At 43.4% G+C, this 26,585-nt stretch overlaps 1 protein-coding gene across 2 annotated transcripts in view; it reads right to left on the bottom strand.

The window, feature by feature from the left end:
- Positions 1 to 26,585, bottom strand: part of b4galnt1b (beta-1,4-N-acetyl-galactosaminyl transferase 1b) — a 120,144-nt gene that overhangs the window by 34,620 nt on the left and 58,939 nt on the right. For both annotated transcript variants that reach the window (XM_060920230.1, XM_060920231.1), the window contains exons 3-7: positions 23,916 to 24,138; positions 18,059 to 18,235; positions 17,863 to 17,969; positions 8,138 to 8,175; positions 7,293 to 7,473 (exon numbers count right to left, since the gene is read on the bottom strand). In XM_060920230.1, coding sequence (XP_060776213.1) covers positions 7,293 to 7,473; positions 8,138 to 8,175; positions 17,863 to 17,969; positions 18,059 to 18,235; positions 23,916 to 24,130 — 718 coding nt within the window. In that variant the 5' untranslated portion in view covers positions 24,131 to 24,138. The remainder of the gene's footprint in view (positions 1 to 7,292; positions 7,474 to 8,137; positions 8,176 to 17,862; positions 17,970 to 18,058; positions 18,236 to 23,915; positions 24,139 to 26,585) is intronic.

Genomic DNA, 26,585 nt, shown 5'->3' with positions numbered 1-26,585 from the left:
GAAAAATGTCTTGACTATATTTTCTATTCATTTTACAACTTATGGTGGGAAATAAAAGTGTGACTTTTCAAGGAAAACGCAAAATTGTCTGGGTGACCCCAAACTTTTGAACGGTAGTGTACATATATATCTCATCTCATCTCATCTCATCTCATTATCTCTAGCCGCTTTATCCTGTTCTACAGGGTCACAGGCAAGCTGGAGCCTATCCCAGCTGACTATGGGCGAAAGGCGGGGTACACCCTGGACAAGTCGCCAGGTCATCACAGGGCTGACACATAGACACAGACAACCATTCACACTCACATTCACACCTACGGTCAATTTAGAGTCACCAGTTAACCTAACCTGCATGTCTTTGGACTGTGGGGGGAACCGGAGCACCTGGAGGAAACCCACGCGGACACGGGGAGAACATGCAAACTCCGCACAGAAAGGCCCTCGCCGGCCACGGGGCTCGAACCCGGACCTTCTTGCTGTGAGGCGACAGCGCTAACCACACACACACACGTAAATTGGTGCAAATAAACAAACAGTCAAGGGCACTTGAGGTATAGCAGGTAAACATGAAATAAGCAGTATAAACAAACTAGCAGCTGTTAAGGTGAGGTAGTGCGGAATAGTGCAAATGAGCGAGGTAAAGTGAGATGTGCGGTCCCTGAGTTCAGTGTGTTAATGAACAATGAGATGTGTGTGTGTGTGTGTGTGTGTGTGTGTGTGTGTGTGTGTGTGTGTGTGTTTTGGGGGGGGAACTGTGAGGATGACATGTCAGATGCTGAAGGGGGGTCAGGGGGGTGTACAGGCAGACTCTGTGGCAGGGGGCAGAGGGGGGAGGAGGGGCAGAACAGGGAGGGAGTTGAGCCTCCTGACCGCCTGGTGAAAGAAACTGTTCTTGAGCCTGCTGGTTTTGGCCCGGAGACTCCGCAGTCTCCTCCCCGACGGCAGCAGACTGAAGAGGCTGTGAGATGGGTGGGTGGGGTCACCTGCAATCCTGATGGCTTTGCGGGTGAGGCGGGAGTTATAGATATCCATTAGAGAAGGGAGAGAGACACCAATGATCCTCTCAGCTGCTCTCACGATGCGCTGCAGAGTCTTGCAGCAGGACACGGTGCAGGCGCCGTACCACACGGTGATGCAGCTGGTCAGGATGTTCTCGATGGTGCCTCTGTAGAAAGTGTACATGATGGGGGCCGGGGCTCTTGCTCTCCTCAGTTTGTGGAGGAAGTACAGACGCTGTTGGGCTTTTCTGGCCAGTGATGCGGTGTTGTTGCTTCAGGACAGGTCTTCAGAGATGTGCACACCCAGAAACTTGGTGCTGCTCACCCTCTCCACTGCAGCACTGTCAATAGATAGTGGAGCATGCTGGGTGTGCTCTCTCCTGAAGTCCACAACAATCTCCTTCGTCTTCTCCACGTTCAGACAGAGATTGTTGTCCTTGCACCACATGGCCAAGTGGCTCACCTCACTCCTGTAGATTGTCTCATCGCCATTGTTGATGAGACCCACCACAGTCGTGTCATCCGCAAACTTAATGAAGAGATTAGAGTTGGATGTTGGTGTGCAGTTGTAGGTCAGCAGAGTGAAGAGGAGGGGGCTTAGCACACATCCTTGGGGGGCCCCCGTGTTCAATGTGATGGTGCTGGAGGAGTTGCTGCCGACCCGTACAGTCTGTGGTCTCCCTGTCAGGAAGTCCAGCAGCCAGTTGCACAGGGAGGTGTTGAGTCCCAGCTGGTCCAGTTTATGAATGAGCTGCTGAGGAATGATTGTGTTGAATGCTGAGCTAAAGTCTATGAACAGCATTCTGACATACGAGTCTTTTGTCTCCAGGTGGGTGAGGGCTGAGTGGAAGGCAGTGGAGATGGCGTCATCGGTCGAACGGTTGGACTGATATGCAAACTGGAAAGGGTCCAGGGTGGGGGGGAGGGCAGACTTGATATGCCGCATGACTAGCCGCTCGAAGCACTTCATGAGGATGGGAGTGAGTACGACAGGGCGGTAGTCATTGAAGCAGGAGGGAGACGGCTTCTTCGGGACCGGGATGATGGTGGTGGTTTTGAGGCATGTGGGGACAACAGCCTGGCTCAACGAGATGTTGAAGATGTCTGTAAAGACATCTGTGAGTTCCTCGGCACAGTCTCTCAGGACACGACCAGGAATGTTATCAGGACCCGGGGCTTTTCGTGCATTTGTCATCCTGAGAGCTCTCCTTACACTGTCTGGGGACAGCGTCAACATCTGGTCGCCGGGAGGTGGTGGGGTCTTCTGTGCCGTGGTGCTGTTGTCTGCCTCAAAGCGAGCGAAGAAGTTGTTCAACTGATTCAGCAGAGACGTGGAGTTGTCACAGGTCAGCGGCGAGGGCTTAAAGTCTGTGATGGTCTGAATCCCCCGCCACAGGTTCCTGGTGTCTCTGCTGTCGTTGAAATGGTCAGCAATGTACCTGGAATACTGTCTCTTGGCCACCCTGATGCCTCATGACAGATTGCCCCTAGCTGTCCTCATGCCCACCTCGTCCCCAGCTCTGAAGGCGGCATTCAGAGCCCACAGGAGCCTGTGGACTTCCCCTGTCAGCCATGGCTTCTGATTGGCCCAAATGGAGATGGTTCTGGTGACCGTAACATCGTCCATGCACTTCCTCATGTAGGCAGTGACGGTCTCCGTGTACTCCTGGAGATCTGTGATGTTGCTGTAGGTGGCCGCCTGTCTGAACATGCTCCAGTCAGCCAGTACATTTACATGCACATCCAAATCGAGCTGCTGTCGGTAATCGAACTAAGGGTCCCAGCAGGGGTGCCAGAGAAATCCAATCCTACATGCACACAAGGAAATCGAGCTATTGTGTGAGGTACATTGTGCACCGGGGCCACAGGTAGCGCTACACGCCCCATCGTGTTGGTACACTTCCGGTTGTCGTCATGAAGAAGAGCTATTCAAGAGTATAAACAAAGTTATCAGCAGTGTTGCCAGATACTGCTGACGTTTTCCAGCCCAAAACATGTTCAAATCCGCCAAAATGCACTTAAAACCGCCCAATCTGGCAACACTGGCAGTTCCGTGTTCACAAGTTCCGTGCTCAAGCTGTTAGGCTTGCTCTAACAGACTGTATGGCTACAAACTGTCCTGCGCAGACCACTGTTTTGTAAGACAACTTATTTTGCACAATTGTATATTTTTCTAAAGTCCATTTTTTGCTTACAAAAAATATTTTTTTTGCTTACAATTTAACTTATGTCTTAATAAACACACAAAAAGTTCAATTGTTTTGCTTTTATTGACATTCTTCAGATGTTGGACACACACACACACAAATACAATGACTTGTTTATGTACACAATTCACAGCTATGCAACAGCTGTACAGATGTATTTGGTGATACAGTAAGTGAGCTAAATTTTAACAGTGCAAACAATGCCACAAAAAGAAAAGATTCATGCCATTGTCATGATTCGTTGTCATGCCGACCGAGGCTGTTGTGTTTCCCGCTTGTGGTCTCGTCACTCGTCACTTCTGGAAGGGGCAATGCTGAAGTAAGTAGCTCGACTACGTAGCTCGATCGGGTTTACATGCACTAAGTAGCTCGGCAAAAATCGCATAATCTAGGTCGTGTAGCTCGATTCTGAGAAATCAAGTTCGGTTCAATTTCAGCCGAATTAAGGTGTATACATGGCATTTTGAACTTCGATTTCAGTCGAGCAACGGCAGAAATTCAATTCTCTCTATGTGCATGTAAACGCACTGAGTGGTGGAAAAACAGTCCTGGAGTGCCTCTGAGGACCCCTCTGGCCACACACATATCTGTTTTGTAGCTGGTTTGGTGACTTTAAAGGATATGGGACATGAAACATAAAAGCACGCTATATCAGTTTCTTTCCATTAAAAATATGAATTAATTGCATCAACAAATACAAAATCATCTATTAAATTCAGCAAAATCGTTATATTCGTGATGATTATATGGCATTTCTGCTCGACTTCCAATATGCATTTTTTGCAACCGGAAGAGCCGCTGTCACGTGATCATACGTCACAAAAACTTTCGGGCACAGCACAAGCGGGTAGATGAATGGAGAAGTGGATGACAAGAAAATTGTTTTTATAGTCTTTAAAGTACATTGGACATCATACATTGGACATCATGGTGTATTGTGCTGCTTATGGTTGCAATAATTCCAATGGGAAATGCCCTGGAGTAAGTTTTTTTGCATTCCCCAAGGACCCGAAGCTGAGGAAAGTGTGGGCTCACCTGCGCATGCGCAGTAGGCTTCGCGCATGCGCAGTAGGCTTGGTAGAACAACTTTACAGGACACCTGTTGAAAAAAACTTTGCACCTACTGTTTCCCACAAACTGTATTCGGACCATTTCACTGAGGATTCTTTCAACATTAATACTCAGGTACTGAGCGATATTAATTCATGAAACAGGAAGCATAAGGATGAGGAAAAAAAACAGTTCAAATCGGGAAGCCGCGCACACCTGCGCCAGGCTGCACAAATGCGCGCAGCTTCCCGACCCAAACCGCCTCTCTCTCATCCTTACACTTCATGCCTCATGCTTCATGAACCAACATCGCTATTTTTTTTTAAAAATTGGATCTGCGCGATTCAGCCGTGAAAAAGGCGGCATCCGCCGAAAGGCGCGCTGTTTGCATCCCTGCACGGAGGCCAGGGGACAGGGCAGGAATATTTTTGTTGATATGAGTGATCCGGTGCGATTTCGCGACCCCCCTGTTGAAGACCTCTGCGCTAAGCGACTGAAAGCCGAGGTAAGGATTAGTATTATAATTTTGGGTGTATCAGTTATTGATTATCATAATTCTGACTCGTTTCGCCATTTTGAATGTTTTCATCTTGGACTCTGGAAGCATTGTATCTCAATCAATCTCGAAAAATATCAGCAAAAAAAAAAACTAGCTTGCAACGGACTTTAGCTAGATCTATGATGAACTTTCAATGTATGATACAAAAATAATACTTCTTTCAACAGATCATTAGCCTTTGAGCAGAATTGTTTTTAACTTACCAGGAAGTGTTATCCAGCCGCCCGCTTTCAGTTTCATGAGGGCTGAATGAACTCTCACTCTCAGAATCATCTGACCCGTCAGAGTAAAGACAAGATCCATGTTCATGTGAATTTCCAGCTATCGGTTCGAATTGATAGGGTCGAACTTCACATCTCTGTGAAACATCGGGAATGTCACTGTCGATGGTGTCCATTTCGGTAACCTGTTTACATTAGATTCCCAAGCGCTGGCTCCTTGGAAAGTTTTTGTGACGTCACGGGTCACATGACCACCTAGCTCATTAACGAATCCTTGTTTTACGCTGATGTATAGAAAAACTTGAATAATGTGATGATTTTCACATTTTTGATGCCCTGCAGTGATTTAGATGGCATTTCTTATGTCCTTTATACATAATTATGCCCAGGTAAAAATCCATGTCCCATATCCTTTAACCAGCGGCCTGTATGCTGGCATTAGCATAACAGTGGAGTGATCTGAGGCCCCAAGGTGGGGGAGGAGTAGGGCTTTGTAGGCGTCTTTATGCATGGTGTAAACATTGTCCAGAGTATTGTTTCCACGTGTGGGAAAGTTGATATGACCATAGAGTTTTGGAAACACGCTCTTGGGGTTTGCATGATTGAAATCCCCAGCCAGGATGAGGAAAGCATCTGTAATGTATGTAAATGCCTGTAATGTAATTTAACATGCTGTGTTCATCTAATGATCAAAGTGACTCACGTCCCATTTTGCCATCGTTTAACTTGGAAGCAAGACATATGTGAGGCAGCTGAGTGCAAAGATCCTTTCTGTGATCATGAAGAGGCAGACACCAGACTTCTTCTGTATGCAAAGCATGCTAGTATATCACATTCCAGCATCATACTCTGTAGCCCAGATACAGATGTTGCCATCATTGACCTTAGCATTCTGGAAAGCTTCAGTGGCAAAGTCTTCTTTACGACTGGAAAGAAAAGTACAAGTAGAAGCATAGACCTCACACAGATTCAAAGCAAGTTGGGTGCCAGCTTTTGTAGATGCCTTGTTGGACTGCAAGTCTTCACTCAACAAGTGCCTTTTATGGGAAGGGAAAGCACAGAGCACTTGAAGTTCTTCAAAATAACCTCAAATTCTAGAATGTGTTCATAAATCCAGCGAATCAGTTTTGCATTGATGACGACATTCTGAATTCACTGAAAGAGTTTGTTTGCCTCTTGTATGGTCATCCATCCATCCATCCATCCATCCATCCATTATCTGTAGTCACTTATCCTGTTCTACATGGTCGCAGGCAAGCTGGAGCCTATCCCAGCTGACTATGGGCGAGAGGCAGGGTACACCCTGGACAAGTCGCCAGGTTATTGCATGGCTGATTGTATGGTCATAAAGCCCACAAAATAAATGACAGAGCTGTGCAAATTTGTGAACTACGAGAATTCCCAGGCAGAAGAAGATGACATAATCAGTGATGAAGATGATTGTCTAGAAGACCTGTCTGATGGTGATGAAACAATGTAGAGCAGGTACTGTACATGTACCTGTAGGTTGAGAAGACACAATTGGATGGACAGCTTGTTCAGTGTGAGGATGTTCTTGTAAGAAAGCAGTTGAGAAGGAAAGGCAGTTCAAATTGTGTGAGATTTGGTCGTACAGTCGACCATTTGGTAATTCTCCAGATCATTACATTTTTTATTAAAAAATAATGTTAACGCCCTTTAATCAGAGGTGGGTGGACCACCTCCCCCAGCCCCATTATGGAGTTGGAGTTTGTGAAACTGTGCTAATTTTCAAAGATCTGCTACTTGAGACTCACGGGAGTTTATGCCCACCCTCCCCTCCCCCCTCCTCAGGCCCGCCCAACCCCAGTCACTCGCCCACTTTTTCACATTTTTCAAAATTATGCAGTGGGTGGAGTCAGGATCAGAGCTGGGGGTGAAGTTACACTTTAAAGAAGATTGTATTTGTGTTTCTTATTATTGTATCATTTATTATAATTAGCATTTTGCACTGTAAGGAGACGTGTGTGTGTGTGTGTGTGTGTGTGTGTGTGTGTGTGTGTGTGTGTGTGTGTGTGTGAGAGAGACCTCTGGTGGCCTGGAGGAGTTGCACAGTGTTTCTGCAATGTAGAACAAAACTTTTTCCAGGAACTGTGTAGTTCTCATTCAAGAGAGTTCCTCAAAAGGTTCCTGAACCTCAGGCGCATTATGTGCACTTTTAACTGCTCCAGTACAGTATATCTGCTGTATTATAAGACACAGTGTGTGTGTGTGTGTGTGTGTGTGTGTGTGTGTATACCTGTGTCAGCGGTGCTGGGGTGGAACAGTGTGTTTGTGTACGTGATGAACTGAAGCTGGCGGTTCAGGTTGGGTAGCAAGAAGCTGCTCAGCGTCATGTGCATCTCACCATCACCTCTGACCTTTACCCCCTCGACCTCTGCGGCGACATTAAACGTACCGAGAGACGCCGTGAAATTCAGCTAAAATGGGACAGAGACCAAGAAAAAAACCTGAGAAAAAGCAAATGGAAAACATAATAATAAAAATAACAAACCTGTAGATGCTGTTTATATACTTTAGAGGTTGAGATGATACGACCATATTGCGATACAATTTCTACCACACACAGAATATATCACAATACACCTGACATGAGTAGTGTTACGTTAAAAAAGCCTGTTTAATGATCCCTTATGTTAAAATATTTGTATATTACAAAATAGCATTTTATTTATATACAGGAAATGTAAAAAATAAAAATAAAAAAAAGCTGACAATAAAAAGGAGAAAAAAATGTAAAGAAAAAATCTGATTAAAAATATAAATTAAAAAAATAATAATTATTTTTTTACAAACTACAACAGCATCTATTAACATCTTCTAGTCAGTTTAGAATTATTACACAAAAATTTAATGTAATAAAAAGATATTGTGATGTCTCAGAAAAGTGTATCGCAACATAATTTAACATATGATTGATTAGCCCTGGTCACTAATCAGATCTTATCTAAAAACAGTGTTTCTGAGAGTAGAGGGAATGTTTATAGCTCTATGGCTGTTACTATCCTTAACCTTAACCTTAACGTGAACTCATGACAGATTAAAGACGATTTCAGCTTCGCAAGTAAATAAAATTCAACTTACAATGTAAACATCTCTTGGCAGGTCTTTTAAGGCCAAGCCTGAAACACAGAACAGACATTTCCTGTTAGTAGATTGTTTTGCTGTCTCTTAGAACCCACTCCAGAACTCTGGATCATTTCCTGTGTGTTGTTGAAATTCTTTATCTTTAATCTGTAAATGCTGTCAGATTCAGATACATGATTTTTAGTGTAGGATCCAAAAGCCGAAGCCTGTATCCCTACAGTGGCGCTTGAAAGTTTGTGAACCTTTTAGAATTTTCTATTCTGCATAAATATGACCTAAAGCATCATCAGATTTTCACACAAGTCCTAAAAGTAGAGAAACAGAACCCAGTTAAACAAATGAGCCAAAAATATTATACTTGGTCATTTATTTATTGAGGAAAATGATCCAATATTACATATCTGTGGGTGGCAAAAGTATGTGAACCTCTAGGATTAGCAGTTAATTTGAAGGTGAAATTAGAGTCAGGTGTTTTCAATCAATGGGATGACAATCAGGTGTGAGTGGGCACCCTGTTTTATTTAAAGAACAGGGATCTATCAAAGTCTGATCTTCACAACACATGTTTGTGGAAGTGTATCATGGCACGAACAAAGGAGATTTCTGAGGACCTCAGAAAAAGTGTTGTTGATGCTCATCAGGCTGGAAAAGGTTACAAAACCATCTCTAAAGAGTTTGGACTCCACCAATCCACAGTCAGACAGATTGTGTACAAATGGAGGAAATTCAAGACCATTGTTACCCTCCCCAGGAGTGGTCGACCAACAAAGATCACTCCAAGAGCAAGGCATGTAATAGTCGGTGACATCACAAAGGACCCCAGGGTAACTTCTAAGCAACTGAAGGCCTTTCTCACATTGGCTAATGTTAATGTTCATGAGTCCACCATCAGGAGAACACTGAACAACAATGGTGTGCATGGCAGGGTTGCAAGGAGAAAGCCACTGCTCTCCAAAAAGAACATTGCTGCTCGTCTGCAGTTTGCTAAAGATCACGTGGACAAGCCAGAAGGCTATTGGAAAAATGTTTTGTGGACGCATGAGACCAAAATAGAACTTTTCTGTTTAAATGAGAAGGGTTATGTTTGGAGAAAGGAAAACACTGCATTCCAGCATAAGAACCTTATCCCATCTGTGAAACATGGTGGTGGTAGTATCATGGTTTGGGCCTGTTTTGCTGCATCTGGGCCAGGACGGCTTGCCATCATTGATGGAACAATGAATTCTGAATTATACCAGCGAATTCTAAAGGAAAATATCAGGACATCTGTCCATGAACTGAATCTCAAGAGAAGGTGGGTCATGCAGCAAGACAATGTCCCGAAGCACACAAGTCATTCTACCAAAGAATGGTTAAAGAAGAATAAAGTTAATGTTTTGGAATGGCCAAGTCAAAGTGCTGACCTTAATCCAATGGAAATGTTGTGGAAGGACCTGAAGCGAGCAGTTCATGTGAGGAAACCCACCAACATCCCAGAGTTGAAGCTGTTCTGTACGGAGGAACGGGCTAAAATTCCTCCAAGCCGGTGTGCAGGACTGATCAACAGTTACCGCAAACATTTAGTTGTAGTTATTGCTGCACAAGGGGGTCACACCAGATACTGAAAGCAAAGGTTCACATACTTTTGCCATTCACAGATATGTAATATTGGATCATTTTCCTCAATAAATAAATGACCAAGTATAATATTTTTGTCTCATTTGTTTAACTGGGTTCTCTTTATCTACTTTTAGGACTTGTGTGAAAATCCGATGATGATTTTGGTCGTATTAATGCAGAAATATAGAAAATTCTAAAGGGTTCACAAAATTTCAAGCACCACTGTATTCTTAAGAGACTACTTTCTCAGTTATAATATTTTTTATGTATTGTTTTGTTTTTTATTGATTACGTCTCTCGCATTTGGATGACAACTGAATGAGCTTCATGGTATAAATGTCAATGACTGCGCGAGTTTGTGGCGGCCTTCAAGCATGGCTGCCAAGGACTACAACTCCCAGGTGCCACAGCACCCTCCTCTCCTGAGTACTGATTGGGATTACACCTGTTCCTGTCACGATCCAGCCCAGAACTTCCAAATCCTGACCTGCGCCTTTGCGCTCCACTCTACATTTTCCCCATTCTCCCCGCACTGCGTTAGCACACCTGCTACGCGTTTGCTACTAGCCACGCCATATAAACACACCGAGGAAAATTACACAGCACAGATAAATACTCGCTGTCAGTTCTGTTAAGTTCATGTTCACGTTCTGTTTCCCGAATTGGATTATGTTTTTTGGACTAAGATTTTTCGCTTGACGATTTTTGGGGATTTGTGACTGGGACTTTGACTCAGGACTCTGTTATTTTTCTGGCTCTGTTTTCTCCTGGGATTATTATCATCTGTGACTCTGCCCTCGCTCCATCTTCCCAGGATTTTGCCAAGAGATTTTCGGACTGTGCTCCTGCTCCTGCTTCCTGCCTGTTCTTCTCATGAGCCTACTCATCACGTATGCCTCAGTTAATTTCTAGTAGTTGCTCATTGGGTCCAATCTGTTCCTGTGGCCGGGCGGCACGGTGGTGTAGTGGTTAGTGCTGTCGCCTCACAGCAAGAAGGTCCAGGTTCGAGCCCCGTGGCCGGTGAGGGCCTTTCTGTGCGGAGTTTGCATGTTCTCCCCGTGTCCGCGTGGGTTTCCTCCGGGTGCTTCAGTTTCCCCCACAGTCCAAAGACATGCAGGTTAGGTTAACTGGTGACTCTAAATTGACCGTAGGTGTGAATGTGAGTGTGAATGGTTGTCTGTGTCTATGTGTCAGCCCTGTGATGACCTGGCGACTTGTCCAGGGTGTACCCCGCCTTTCGCCCGTAGTTAGCTGGGATAGGCTCCAGCTTGCCTGCGACCCTGTAGAACAGGATAAAGCGGCTACAGATAATGAGATGAGATGAGATGTTCCTGTGGCCTCCAGGTCATGATAGTTCCCAATTCAACTCCCTTTATATGCACACCAAACACTCCAGCACATTGCAAAGTACTGTACTGCGTCTGCATACCTGATCAAACCAAGCCTTTGTTGTTCTGACCTGACTATTAGTGTTTCTGACCCTGCTACATTATTCTCTCTGTTGTTTACCTCTGACATCCTGTTTGCTGATCAACTGACCTCTAGCATGCACTTGACTTTGATTCTCATCACATGATTTGGATTTGTTTACCAGTTTGTGACGCACCTGCTCTCCCCAGCATTTGTGTCCATAAGTACCTGCACTCTGACAGAATACTTCGCCAGCATGGACGCTAAGCAACCTGTGCTTTCGGCTCAAGGATGCCTATTAGGTGAACATCAGCAGATGCTCAGCAACACTGACATGTACCTCTCTCAGCTTACTGCTGCTGTTTTGCAGACCCTCCTAATGTGCCCCGCATCAGCCAGAAGTCCTGCCACAGCCAGTCCTCGACCACACAAGTATTTCAGGGAAGTGTCTGAGTGTAAGGGTTTTCTTCTGCAATGTTCTCCATATTTCACCACTCTAACAGGAGCATCTGAACAACAAAAGATTATTCTATTTGTTAACCTGCTGATTGGCCATGCTTTGCAATGGGCCATGGCTGTCTGGACCCATGGAGGAGAACCCACAATGTCATATGATTGCTTTGTAGAATTCTTTCGGAGAGTGTTTGATTATCAACCAGAGGGAGTAGAAGTTGGGGAGAAGCTGCTCAATCTACATCAAGGGAACAGGACCATGGCTGAGTATGCACTGGAATTTCACATGTTGGCAGCTGGCAGTGGATGGAATGAGCCTGCACTAAAGATCGTTTCCATCAGGGTTCGGACCCCAACATCCTTACTGAGTTGGCATGCCGAGATGAGCAGTACACTTTGGACTCCCTAATCGACCTGGCTATCAAATTGTATCACCTCCTCCAAAACAGTCCCTCCTTGCAAGCCACCCATGCGCTAACCCAGCCCACACAGTTACCCACACCCATGGAAGTTTAAAACACTCACACACCCCGCTCTGAAAGGGAGAGGAGATGACAGGAGGGGTTGTGTTTCTACTGTGGGGAGCTCGGTCACCTGCTGGCCCAGTACCATATCCGGCCAGTGATTTCCAGAAAGCCTGACTATCCCAGGCAAGTGGACCACCCAGAGACCCTGGTGAGTCACAAACACTTTCTCTCTCATCCTTTCCTGAAACTCAATGCATTGTTGTCCATCTCAGAAACCTCCCATATTCTCTCTGCTCTGTTAGACTACGGGGTGGAGGCCATCTTCATTGATGTCAAGGTCGTTCAGAGGCTTGAGCTGCCTACCGAGGAACTCCAGCGACCAGTGAGTCTCTGTGTTATTGATGGTGGCCCTATCAGAGAGGGATTGGTCACCAGAAGGACTAAACCACTTGAAATCCAGGTCAGGGCTCTGCATCATGAACACCTCTCCCTGTATGTTACTCACACCTCAAATCATGCTACTGTCCTAGGGTTTCCTTGGTTACAGCTTCACAATCCCCTCATTTCCTGGCAACAGAAAGAAATCTTGAACTGGTCCACATCATGTCATCAGAAATGTCTTCAGCTACCCTGGCTCACTCTTGCATTCACATCCTTAGAAAGCCTCATACCTGGAGGCACTGAACAGGTCCCAGCCTGCTATCATGACTTCCAAGAAGTTTTCAGCAAAGGTAAAGCTAGCAGAGGTAAAACTACCCCCTCCTAGACCCTATGATTGTGCTATCAACCTCCTTCCAGGCATGGCCCATCCACGCTGCCACACTGACACACTCTCTCAAACTGAACAGTCTGTGATGGAGGAATATGTACAGGAAGCTCTATAGCAAGGGTATATCCATCCATTCACCTCTCCAGCATCAGCAGCGTTCTTCTTCGTGGACAAAAAAGGGGGAGGTCTTCAGCCTTGCATTAGATTAGATTAGATTAGATTAGATTAGATTAGATTAGATTAGATTAGATTAGATTAGATTAGATTAGATTAACTTTATTCATCCCACATTGGGGAAATTCATGTGTTACAGTAGCAAGAAAATGTCATACAGATAACAAATAAAACTGAAATAAAAATTAGACAAATGAAAGATTAAATACAGAGGGCTATTTGCATTATCTACCGTGAAAAAGTATAGAAATATTGCCTTATTGAGAGGCTCGGAAAAATTACACATTATAGGTAGACTCTGTGTGTTGACTACAGAGGTCTTAATCAAATCACAGTGAAATATCCGTACCCTCTACCTCTGGTCCCGTCAGCCTTAGAGCAACTCAGATGTGTGTGTTTCTTCACCAAGCTCGATCTCAGACATGCCTACCACCTGGTGTGTATACAGGAGGGGGATGAGTGGAAAACAACATTCAGCACAACCTCAGGTCACTACGAATACTTGGTCATGCCATATGGACTTTCTTGCACACCCAGTGTGTTCCAGTGCCTGATCAATGAAGTGCTCAAGGACATGCTGGGGCACTTTTTTATCACTTACATAGACAACATCCTAATCTATTCCCCAGATTAAACCAGTCACATCATGAACGTCACAACAGTACTCGGCAGACTCTTTGAGAGCTAATTATACATTAAGGCACAGAATTGCGAGTTCCATGTGTCCAAGATCTCGTTCCTAGGGTACATTATAAGCAATGGCAGGGTTAGTATAGATTCTCACAAGGTCTCTGCCATCATCTCCTAACCCACGCCCTACTCTGTCAAGGAACTCCAAAGATTCCTCAGATTTGCAAATTTTTACCAACGATTTATCAGGGGTTTCAGTACCATTGCCGCACCACTCACATCCCTACTTAAAGGGAGTTCCAAATGCCTACAGTGGACCCAGGGGGCAGACGAAGCTTTCATCTGACTCAAGTCCATTTTCACCTCAGCACCCATCTTGAAGTACCCAGACCCCTCAAAACCTTTCACCGTTGAGGTGGACACATCTGAGACTGGAGACGGTGGAGTCCTCTCCCAGTGCTTTGGAGAGAAACCCAAATTGTATCCAGTAGCATTCTTTTCCAGAAAACTGACACCTACTGAGCAGAACTACAACATTGGGAACCAAGAATTTATTTTTTATTTTATTTATTTATTTTGAGGATAACCCCTTGAGATGTGGCATCTCATTTTCAAGGGGGTCCTAATAACAATACAAAAAAGATTTTTGAAGAATTGTTGGCTATAAAGCTAGCCTTGGAGAAGTGGAGACATTGGCTGCATGGGGCTGCTCACCCATTCATTATACTCATAGACCACAAAAACCTGGAGTATCTCATATCTGCAAAATGTCTGAATCCATGACAAACACGATGGGCACTGTTCTTCACCTGGTTCAGTTTCACCATTGCATACCTTTTGGGCTCCCAAAATACCAAAGCAGATGCCCTACCATGCCTTTATGCCTCCACCATGACAAGTCCTGAACCCAGACCTATCCTGCCATCCAAATGCTTTGTGAACACTCTCTCCTGGGAAACTGATAAGGAACTGACCTGTAACCAACCTCATCACCTGCCTGGAAACTGTCCCCCAGGACTCACATTCGTCCCACCTCAGTACCGAGGTCACCTGATCAACTGGGCTCACTCATCTACTGACATGGGGCACCTGAATAGCAGACACATGTACCAACTCCTCAGAACCAAGTATTGGTGGAAGAACATGAGAACAGATATCAACCAGTTCATATCATTTTGCTCAGTTTGCACTCAAGCCAAGGTCCCTAGAGCTCCGCCTGCCAGTAAACTCATGTCTTTGCCCATATCCCAGAGACCATGGTCCCACTTAGCTATAGACTTTATCACTGACTTACCCAGATCACAGGGCAATACAGTTATCATGGTGGTAGTAGACCGGTTTTCCAAGGAACTCAGACTCGTTCCCTTGCCTGGTCTACCCACAGCCCTGGAAACAGCAGAGCTCATATTTGACCAGGTGTTCAGGTTCTTCAGGATCCCTGAGGATATCGTGATTGATCGGAGACCCCAGTTCTTGGGCCAGTTTCATGAATAAGCTTGGCGTTTTAGTGAGTCTGACCTTGGGACACCACCCTCAGTCAAATGGCCAAGTGGAACATGTCAATCAAGAAATAGGTTGTTTCCTGAGGGCATTCTACCTCAAGAACATCAAGGGCTGGTCCCAGTTTCTTCCATGGGCAGAAGTTTGAAGTTTGAAAAAAAGATTTTTTAAATGCAATTTTGTGGTAGCGGGGGCATGGTCAAGGGTCGGTTTGTGAATAGAGAGCGAAGCCGGTGAAGGTGAGTGGCAAAGTGGAAGCACCTGTTGCTGAGTAATGTGCCATATCTGTGTGTTTGTGTACAGTGACGGGGAGCAGATAAAAAGGGGAGAGGAGCAGAGAGAGGTGTTGTTTCTTCTGGCTGAAGTCACACCTGTGCATTGTGGCAGTTATTCCATTTAGTCCACTGTTTGCCTTGTGGTTTTGAAATAAAAGCAAAAGTGAACTTGAGCCCACCTGCCTGTCCCTTCAGTGTCCACCACTGTCAGGGATATGTTACAGATTTATTTATTTTTTTAATAATCACCTGTGTATTTATATTAAAACAATTATCCACCTCAGGCTCAGTGAATATTGGTGATTTATTATACATACAGGACACTTTTTTGATGGAATGCAAACATGAGTTCTATTCCCTTCTAGCAGGTTTCATTCATTTGGTTTGAGAGCATGCAATATTATTGTTAGCATATCACTTATCCTACGTGCATTACGTCACTCTACCCAATGGAGAATGAGCGTTGAATACGGTTTACGATACTGCATGGTTGTCAAGACAAGAGGACGTCACATGTCGGAGACGTAAAACTTCCGTGCTAGTGAGCAACTGTGACAATTTGTAAACAAACATGGCCACCAGGTTTGCTTCGTTAAATACGGAACATTTTGAGAGAATTTTGAAAGGAAAAGACGTATTGAACACCCAAAAGGAATGTATAATAATAATAATAATAAGAAGAAGAAGAAGAAGAAGAGAAGAAGAATATTGGCTGGCTTTTTTTTTTGCAGTATATCAGATATATTCCATTCAGCTACTCGTCTTCGACTTGTTCAGTATCATGCTAGCTGAATGGAATATATCTGATATACCGCAAAAAAAAAGCCAGCGAATATGTGCCCAAATCGAGAATCCAGGGACACATGTATGCCCTGGGGCATTTTGAGTTATTGACAGATCCAGAAAGTACAGTTTCTAAGCTTTCCAATGATGCCTTCCATGTGGAGATCTGACAATATTTGAAGAATGTGTGGCCTTTTGAAAGTGTATACTTCTTAAAACAGAAAAGGGAGAAAATCGCCCTCAAAGTTTTCCATCTCAGCTACTCTGGGTGTAGGGCGGGCACATAATGCTGCTCATTTGCATGACATTAAGGAAAGCCCTACCACCTACGAGCTAGCACGATGCCACTTTCATGTAAACAAAGATCACCACGTCAATTTTCCTTCCATGCAAAGTATGCCCAAAACAATTATGAAGTACAAAAATAAGTCCTAAAGTATACTTTAACGTTTTGTGGTTGAAAAATTACTCACACCGTAAGAAAGAAAGAGAGCACGATGATAACACAACTAACACAACACCTAGTTTCATGTAAAGCCTCGGTCACAACCGGCTGTACCGTGCTCCTACGGCCGGTCTACATGCAAAAAACGCAAGAAACGCACGAGAGCGTGCATGAAACGCACGAGAGCGCGCGTGTGAAAAGCACGAGAGCGCGCGTGTGAAAAGCACGAGGGCGCACATGTGACGTGCTGATTTTCGAGCCGCAGACCGGCCGCAGAGGTTCTTTGTCATGTCAAACAAACTCTACGGGCGCTTACGTTTTTTTCAGGTTGCAAGACAAACTTACAGCCAACGCGTGTCTTTCTCCATGAACAAAAAAAAACCAAAACGCAGCGATTTGGGAAACGCCAAAAATCACACGGCCAAAAAATCGTACGTCCGGTTGTGACCTAGGCTTAACCAAACCACAACACTCTCCGTTACATGCAAAAATAACCACACAGCCTTAGATTAATAAACTCACCCCATCAGAAAGAGAAACGGCGCCTTGCGCACACCAATGCCTCCGATGGAATAATGTAATCCTAGAACGGTCCGTGTATCATCCGATCATTCAAGTATTCCATTCAATCTGGAAAACGAGGTTGTGGGGTTTTTTTGCTAGAAATGGTGATCTCCGATGTAAAAACCATGTGTCTGTTTGCTTCGCGGTGTTTCAGCTCCTCTGCGCTCTGTTTAGCTTCCTCATTCCATACTGAAATCACACGCCTGTATGCAGGTTAAGTAGCCACGAGCTCAGCTCGTATCATACAGCTGATTCGCGAAAAAAAACCCAAAAGACTTAAATCATCATGTGAATGGCCCATATGGTAATTTACCCACACCCCCAGCAGGCTACAGTCCTGACAAAAACGAGACAATTTGCAACAAAAAATGTATGCTTTTCCAACAAAACAATCTATTATCTGAAATACTGATTGCATTCTTCAAGATCTCAACTTGCACATGATGGAAAAAAAAAAATCACAAATTTCGAAAAAAAATGCTTCTTTTGCGATTATCTCGGATTCGTTTCGGCCGACATGTGTCCCTGGATCCGGTGAGGGGTCACATATTATTTAAATAATAATTATTCACCGATATTCACTTCACTTTCAGTGAATAATTCTTAAATAATGATTAACTCACTCTGTGTGAAATACAGAATGATACAGTCACCTGGTATAAGAATAGTCTTGAGCGGCCGCACCTCCACACCCTGCATCGGATACTGAAGTGGGCTGTTAGCTTCAGCTACAATCAGGAAATCAGCAGGGGTCTGTGACCTACACACACACACAAATTACATATATATATATATATATATATTCATAACCAGTAGGCTGTTTTTGTGCATTTTTAGGTTTATTTTCACCTCATTTGGAAGCCCTGGTACTCTTTGGCACGGCGTCTCTTCATTTCATCGAGCTGAGAAGGCTGGAAGGCCGTGTGTAGCGAGTGGGCAGACACTCGCGGGAACAGCAGTTTGGCGAAAGGTAAATTCACGCGGCCCCTCTCACCCTCACACACACAACTGTTACGTGCCAGAAGCCTGCAAGAAAAGGAAAAAGGATGCTGTTACTATTTTAACAGATTAGTTTATTCTCATTAAGAGGAGAACATTCCTCGAAAGCCAAATTGATTTTCTGGGCTCCACATGAACATTATTAAACCCATTAAAATCTAGTAACCTCAGACATGCTTCTTTAAAATAATCATCATGATTAATTTAAAGAAGCATGTCTGAGGTTGCGAGATTTTTCTTGAGTAGAAATGTTTAAGACTTTTTTTTCAACAGAGTCTACAAATACAAGCTCTTGTCTCCAAACACAGAAAATAATAAGGGATAGAAAAGATGGACTAAAGAAGCAAGTTTATTTTGGTTTATTTGTTGTCAAATGTAATATGATGCAAAATAAAACAATGAGACAAATTAAAATTTAACAAGAAAATGACTAATTACTGTATGACCATGGATGAATGATAAGATGGTCAGTGTTGACATAACTCTAATAGGAGTGTAGTACCAATCCCATTTCCAGAAAAGTTAGGATATTTTCCAAAATGCAATAAAAACAAAAATCTGTGATTTGTTAATTCACATGAACCTTTATTTAACTGACAAAAGTACAAAGAAAATATTTTCAAGAGTTTTACTGACCAACTTAATTGTATTTTGGAAATATAAACAAATTTGATTCCTGCAACACACTCAAAAAAAGTTGGGACAGAGGCATTATTACCGTTGTGTTACATCACCTTTCCTTGAATCACAAATTTTAATCATATGGGATCTGAGGATACTAATTGTTGCAGTTTTGCAATTGGAAGTTTTGTCCATTCTTTCTTGATACAAGACTTCAGCTGCTCAATAGTCCGTGGTCACCACTGTCTGATTCTCCTCTTCATGATGCGCCACACATTCTCTGTAGGAGACAGATCTGGACTGGCAGCAGGCCAGTCAAGCACATGCACTCTATCTATGAAGCCATGCTGTTGTAGCCCTTGCAGAATGAGGCCTGGCATTGTCCTGCTCAAATAAGCATGAGCTTCCTGGGAAGAGACACTGCCTTGATGAATATGTCTCTCTAAAATCCAAATATGTACCCCAAAATATCAATGGTACCTTTACACACATGTAACTCCCCCATGCCGTGGGCACTGATCCCCCCCCCATACCATCACAGATGCTGCTTTTGCACCTTTCTCTGATAACAAACTGGATGGTCGTGTTCACCTTTGGCACTGAGAACTGAATGTCTGGTTTTCCTGAAAACGAGGTGAAATGTGACGCATCTGACGACAGCACACGTTTCCACTGGCTTTCGGTCCATCTGAGATGAGTTCAGGCCCAGAGAAATCAACAGGGTTTCTGTATAGAACTGATGAATGGTTTCCTCCTTGTGTAATACAGTTTCAGGTTGCATTTCCGGATGCAGCAGTGGACTATGTTAAGTGACGACAGTTTTCTGAAGTCCTCCCGAGCCCATGTGGCTATATTTGTCACATTAACATGACAGTTTCTCAGGCAGTGCGACTTGAGGGCTCGAAGGTCACGCCCATTCAACAGTGGTTTCTGACCCCACCCTTTACACACTGAGATGTCTCCGAACTCCCTGAAACTTTTCACAATATTATGGACTGTAGATTTTGAAAAACCTAAAATCTTGTGTTGAGAAATGTTCTTTTTGAATTCATGAACAATTCTCTCAGAAATTTTGGCACAAAGCAGTGAGCCATGCCCATCCTTGGGTGCAAAGACTGAGTCTTTGGTGCGGCTCCTTTTAAACCCAATCATGTGACCAATTAACCTGTTTATTGTGGAATCTTCCAGAATGATGTCACTTGAATATCCGATAAACTTTTCAGTCTTATTTTACCTCTGTCCCAACTTTTTTTTGACTGTGTTGCAGGCATCAAATTCTAACTTTGTTTATATTTGCAAAATACAATTAGTATTTTGTAACTAGCAGACCCGTTGCAACAAGGTAGGCAGACTTGGCAATTGCCCAGGGCCCCAGCCCTCGAAGGGCCCCTGCTGCCAAACGACTGGTTATGTATTCAATAGCAATGACAACTTTTTGAGCATGGCAGCACAGCGCCTAATGACACTTGTTGAAATACCCTAGTTCCAAGGGGGGCCCCCTAATGCACAACAGCGCCTCCCTACATGCTTTGGCCGAAAAGTGCAATGACAGTCTGTTGTCAACCCCTCAATGCCCATCTCCGTCCAGTCAAGTGGTTGCAGAGCTCCACGGCAAAAAACAAAAAAAAACAAAATCAAATATGAAGCGAAATTACCCCTCAGGGAGCCAGAAGAGAAAGAAGAAAAGGGAAGAGGAAGACAGAAAAAAACAAGACACTGGTAAGTGAGAATGTACATACTCATTAATACCAAGCGGGTCGACAAGCAAATTTGGTAGCTAGCTTACGTTAATGGTAGTTATCTTGTAGACAGTGTTTATAACAGTGATGTAAATGTTGTCATGCACAACAGGCTTACAAACTTGCAAGGACTGGCTAAAAATTCTAATATGTGCCACACAAATAGGTGAAAGACTGTCAGCTTCTCCCAGATTAACTTATTGTGTTTATCAAAATGTCATAGTCAGGGCCGTCGACGGGGGGGACAACCGGGTATTTTGTCCCGGGCCCAGGCATGAGGGGGGGCCCAGAACTGGTCCCTCATGAAGATGCCATTAATCATTCTGTTTCATTTCAAAATGTGTTGATTTGGGGGAGAAAAATGTGCTATATTTGCATTCAATGAATGATTTCTGGTTCTTTTGCCTTTATTGTCTTCGAAAATAGATTCAAGAACCCACCTACCACCCCTAATGCAGAAATGGTTTGGTCTTTGATTAAGGCGCCAAATAACACGGCACTATTCCATCATAACGCTTCGAGCCCGTTTGCCAACATGCACAAGTCAGGAGCACAGAAAAGAAAAGAAAAGAGAAAAAGAGATGAAGAAGCCAAGAGCCTCAGGGGCTCACTGCATAGATATTTTAGAAAAGATTCAGATGATGCAGCAGGTGGTGAAGGCAGTGTGGCAGCTGAGCCAGGTAAGACACAGATAACTTTTTTCCAGCCCCGTAATGTAACCCCAGCACGCGCGACGTGCCATTCATAATTATAAAGTAGGGCAGGGGTGTTCAAATTGATCCATAAAGGGCCGTGTGGCTGCAGGTTTTCATTCCGGCCATGCAGCAGCACCCTGATTTGGCTTATTCAATTAACTGACACACCCACCCTTTAATCAAGGGTGGGTGTGGCTGCAAGTATTTGACTGTGTGAAGACAGTTCAGTTGATTGAATGAGCCAAGTCAGGTGTGCTGCTGCATGGCTGGAATGAAAACCTGCAGCCACACGGCCCTTTATGGATCAATTTGAACACCCCTGAAGTAGGGGATAGCAGGGTACACTGAGTGAACACTGAAATGCACAGGGCATTGAATTATTTCATAAACATATCGGTTTAATAACACTGTGTTGCATATATCTCAATGAAGCAAAGAATAGCACATTGGCCCGCAATCATATCCAAATGTTTTAGGCACGCTTGCTGAGCTGCGCTGAGCTGGACTCCGGTTAGCTGAAAGCCCGTGGAACGCTGCCTCTTGTTAATTAAACCTTATTTTGTTGGAAATCATCCTGTGTAGATACAACGGCATGTGAAATTGCCAGCTAGATAGAGTTTAATGTAACGAATGGGCTATAAATGGGGTGTCTTGAGGTTAGTCTGTTGCAAAACATTAAACTTTCGCTTAGACTGGATATTCTTCAAACAATTCCCTTGCTCAAGTGAAAAATGATAGGCCTGTATGAAAAGCGCAATTAATGAAAGTAGCCTAATAAGCCCTAAATGAATAAAACAACCTCTGTTTTATTGTTGTTGCTTACACGTTAAGATTTTGAAATCTTCTCGGTCCAGTTCTATATCCAGGGAACGTTGTAATCCTTTTGGTTTATCCGTAATAAACGTGTCAGCCCCCAGGTCAGATAGGCTAATGTTACGTGGTTGGGAGGGTGTCAATTTTTTTTGTAACATTCTAAATCGAGTACGGAAAGGACGTTTATGAAAAACAAGACAAAAAAATACACTGAAAAACTCACTGTACACATCACTAGTGGTGATGCTTCTATGTTCAGATTTTGGGAAAGCCATAACGCCGTTCTCATTGAGGCCCAGTTCCATCCCGTAAACAATCATTTTGGTTTATCAACTACCTGCGCTCAAACATGTCACAGGAGAGGCTCAATGGGCTGGCTATGCTCTCTATAGAGCGCGAACTTGCAAAGAAGCTGGACTTCAATGACCTTATTGACGACTTTGCCACAGCAAAAGTCCGGCGCATTGCATTTCGCACCTGAATAGTTGCAGACTAAGGAAATGTTCAAACTGTAAATATGTTGAAATGTTGAAATAAAATGGTTGACTGTTTTAATGGGCTTGGAATACCTGTTATTTAAGGGTTGGAGTGAATGGAGACTGTGAAAAGAGGGGTTGGGTGTGGGTGGTTGCTGTGTGGCGATGTGCGTGCGCGCGTATGTGTGTGTGTGTGGGGGGGGGGGGGGGGGGGGGCACTCAGATTATTTGGGGGGGGGGCCCACTCAGATTATTTTGTCCCGGGCCCAGCCAAAGCTGTCAACGGCCCTGGTCATAGTCAGAGTTAGTTTCAGCGAGCTGCATGGCTTTCATCAGAAGTAGCTAGTGTGTCGTGAGCATGAATGGAGCAGGACAGGGGATGGCTCACAAGAAAGCTCTTTTTTACATAAATAGCCTATTTATGTAAAAAAGTGGCACTGATGTCAATTGAATGTGATGTCTGCAGGTCTTTGGACATGGAGGGTATTGTGGCTGCCTTTGCTGAAGCCAAAGCCCGCAAGCAGCAGTTTTAGACATTTTGCCCATGATTCTAGTTGTGTATTCTTAAATTTTTATGTTTTTCTATACCTTTTACACTTTTCTGTGTGTGCTGGTTCTTATTAAGATTCTTATTCATGTTTGTAATCATTTAATCACCATTTGAAGTTATTTCTACTTGTGTATATACTGTAAATATTTAGTGTTGTGTTATTTGCACATTTTATATTACTTTGTCTTATTTTCATATTTGATTTATATATATATATATATATATATATATATATATATATATATATATATATATATGTGTGTGTGTGTGTGTGTGTGTGTATTTTGTCTATTCTTGTGTTTAATTGGGTTTGATAATTATTTATAATAATGTAAAGAGTTCATTTATTAAGTAAAAATCGTAAGAATGATTACAATATGTGTGATGTTTATTTATTAAGTCTTCAGTGGGTAGGCGGCCATAAGGCCTTTCATCGAGGGGGGGATAATTATGGGCCCCAGATCCCCCTTTGCCTAGGGCCCCCAAATAGCTTGAAACGGGCCTGGTAACTAAGTCAGTAAAACATTTGAAAATCTTTTTTTTGTACTTTTGTCAGTTAAATAAAGGTTCACATGAATTAACAAATCACAGATTTTTTTATTTATTGCTTTTTGGAAAATATCCAACTTTTCTGGAAATGGGGTTTGTATATTGTCCATATATTGCTGCATGAATATTCTAAGTTGTAATTGTAAAATTAATCACTGGTTTAATTGAATAACAATGGCTTCCACATTCATTATCTAGCAGCACACAGAATAGCACTTGATCCAGCACATCAAATTATTTTAATGTGTGAAACCAAATACAGACCCTGCAACGTCTTCCTTCACACGATATGGGATGGAGCTGGCACTCGGGTCTGGATCAGGAAGTCTCTCCTCCAGCAGCCGTTCGACTCCTGAGCCGGGTCTCTGCCGTATGTCCACAGTGTTGTAGGCTCGAGTGGGCCATGAGTGCAGCACAGCCATCAGCAGTACGACCGATGCTATCAGTGCTAGCAATACTGTCTTCAGCAGAGAATGCATTCTACAATCTGAAACAGAAACCACACACACAAAAGGGATTAATGGTGGGGTTTTTTTTCTAGTTCTGTTCCTCAAACTATTACTGGGTATTTCTGTTCCTCAAACTATTACTGGTTCCAGTCAAAAGACATGTAGGTTAGGTTAATATGGGACGGACTTGGGCTGAGGTGCCCTTGAGCGAGGCACCTAACTCCCAACTGCTCCCCGGGTGCTGTTAGCATGGCTGCCCACTGCTCTGGATATGTGTGTGTGCTCACTGCTCACGTGTGTGTGTTCACTGCTTCAGATGGGTTAAATGCAGAGAGGAAATTTCACAAGTGTGTGATGAATAAAGTTGTGCTTTCTTTCTAAAAAAACCCAAAAGCGGAGATTTCTGATTGACAGGTGAGCAGAGCCGCCTCCTCGTCCTGTCTGGTCGGATGTTGGTGGTCTATACCACGTTCTCTTTCTCTAGTGGCACCAGTGTTTGAATATATGGAAAAGTTAAAACAATACATCACAGATTGACAGTTTCAGAAGAAGAAAAAGAAGGTGGCAACTTTTATTTTCTACATTATAATGAACCTAATCTACATTTTGCCCATAAGGACAATGGGGTTTAGCTTTAACCCCACTTGATTTATGTGAGGGATTAATTACAGGTGCAGTCAGGTGGAGTGGAGCGTCTCATCCTCAGGGATCACAGATGAGCGCTTTGGGGTCAGGGGTATGATGGAAGAGTCGTTATAAAAAACATCAAGTAAAGGCCACTAACTAAAAAAGCGTATAAAAAGAACCAGTGATGACGTGCTTGAACTGTTCATTAAAGCTGTGATAAAATGTTATTAGTGATGTTTAACATTATCATTAGATGCATATACTAATCTTTATTATGTATGATATTTGCATATAATATATATACACAGAGGTGAACAGTAACAAAGTACAACCCCGATTCCAAAAAAGTTGGGACAAAGTACAAAATGTAAATAAAAACGGAATGCAATGATGTGGAAGTTTCAAAATTCCATATTTTATTCAGAATAGAACATAGATGACATATCAAATGTTTAAACTGAGAAAATGTATCATTTAAAGAGAAAAATTAGGTGATTTTAAATTTCATGACAACACATCTCAAAAAAGTTGGGACAAGGCCATGTTTCCCACTGTGAGACATCCCCTTTTCTCTTTACAACAGTCTGTAAACGTCTGGGGACTGAGGAGACAAGTTGCTCAAGTTTAGGGATAGGAATGTTAACCCATTCTTGTCTAATGTAGGATTCTAGTTGTTCAACTGTCTTAGGTCTTTTTTGGCGTATCTTCCGCTTTATGATGCGCCAAATGTTTTCTGTGGGTGAAAGATCTGGACTGCAGGCTGGCCAGTTCAGTACCCGGACCCTTCTTCTACGCAGCCATGATGCTGTAATTGATGCAGTATGTGGTTTGGCATTGTCATGTTGAAAAATGCAAGGTCTTCCCTGAAAGAGACGTCATCTGGATGGGAGCATATGTTGCTCTAGAACCTGGATATACCTTTCAGCACTGATGGTGTCTTTCCAGATGTGTAAGCTGCCCATGCCACACGCACTAATGCAACCCCATACCATCAGAGATGCAGGCTTCTGAACTGAGCGCTGATAACAACTCGGGTCGTCCTTCTCCTCTTTAGTCCGAATGACACGGCGTCCCTGATTTCCATAAAGAGCTTCAAATTTTGATTCATCTGACCACAGAACAGTTTTCCACTTTGCCACAGTCCATTTTAAATGAGCTTTGGCCCAGAGAAGACGTCTGCGCTTCTGGATCATGTTTAGATACGGCTTCTTCTTTGAACTATAGAGTTTTAGCTGGCAACGGCGGATGGCACGGTGAATTGTGTTCACAGATAATGTTCTCTGGAAATATTCCTGAGCTCATTTTGTGATTTCCAATACAGAAGCATGCCTGTATGTGATGCAGTGCCGTCTAAGGGCCCGAAGATCACGGGCACCCAGTATGGTTTTCCGGCCTTGACCTTTACGCACAGAGATTCTTCCAGATTCTCTGAATCTTTTGATGATATTATGGACTGTAGATGATGATATGTTCAAACTCTTTGCAATTTTACACTGTCGAACTCCTTTCTGATATTGCTCCACTATTTGTCGGCGCAGAATTAGGGGGATTGGTGATCCTCTTCCCATCTTTACTTCTGAGAGCCGCTGCCACTCCAAGATGCTCTTTTTATACCCAGTCATGTTAATGACCTATTGCCAATTGACCTAATGAGTTGCAATTTGGTCCTCCAGCTGTTCCTTTTTTGTACCTTTAACTTTTCCAGCCTCTTATTGCCCCTGTCCCAACTTTTTTGAGATGTGTTGCCGTCATGAAATTTCAAATGAGCCAATATTTGGCATGAAATTTCAAAATATCTCACTTTTTTGTTGTCTATGTTCTGTTGTGAATACAATATCAGTTTTTGAAATTTGTATAT

The sequence above is a fragment of the Neoarius graeffei genome, chromosome 4 (genome assembly GCF_027579695.1).
Source record: "Neoarius graeffei isolate fNeoGra1 chromosome 4, fNeoGra1.pri, whole genome shotgun sequence".
Classification (NCBI taxonomy): domain Eukaryota; kingdom Metazoa; phylum Chordata; class Actinopteri; order Siluriformes; family Ariidae; genus Neoarius; species Neoarius graeffei.
The sequence above is the reverse complement of the archived record's forward strand: the minus strand, read 5'-3'. Positions and strand labels throughout refer to the sequence as shown.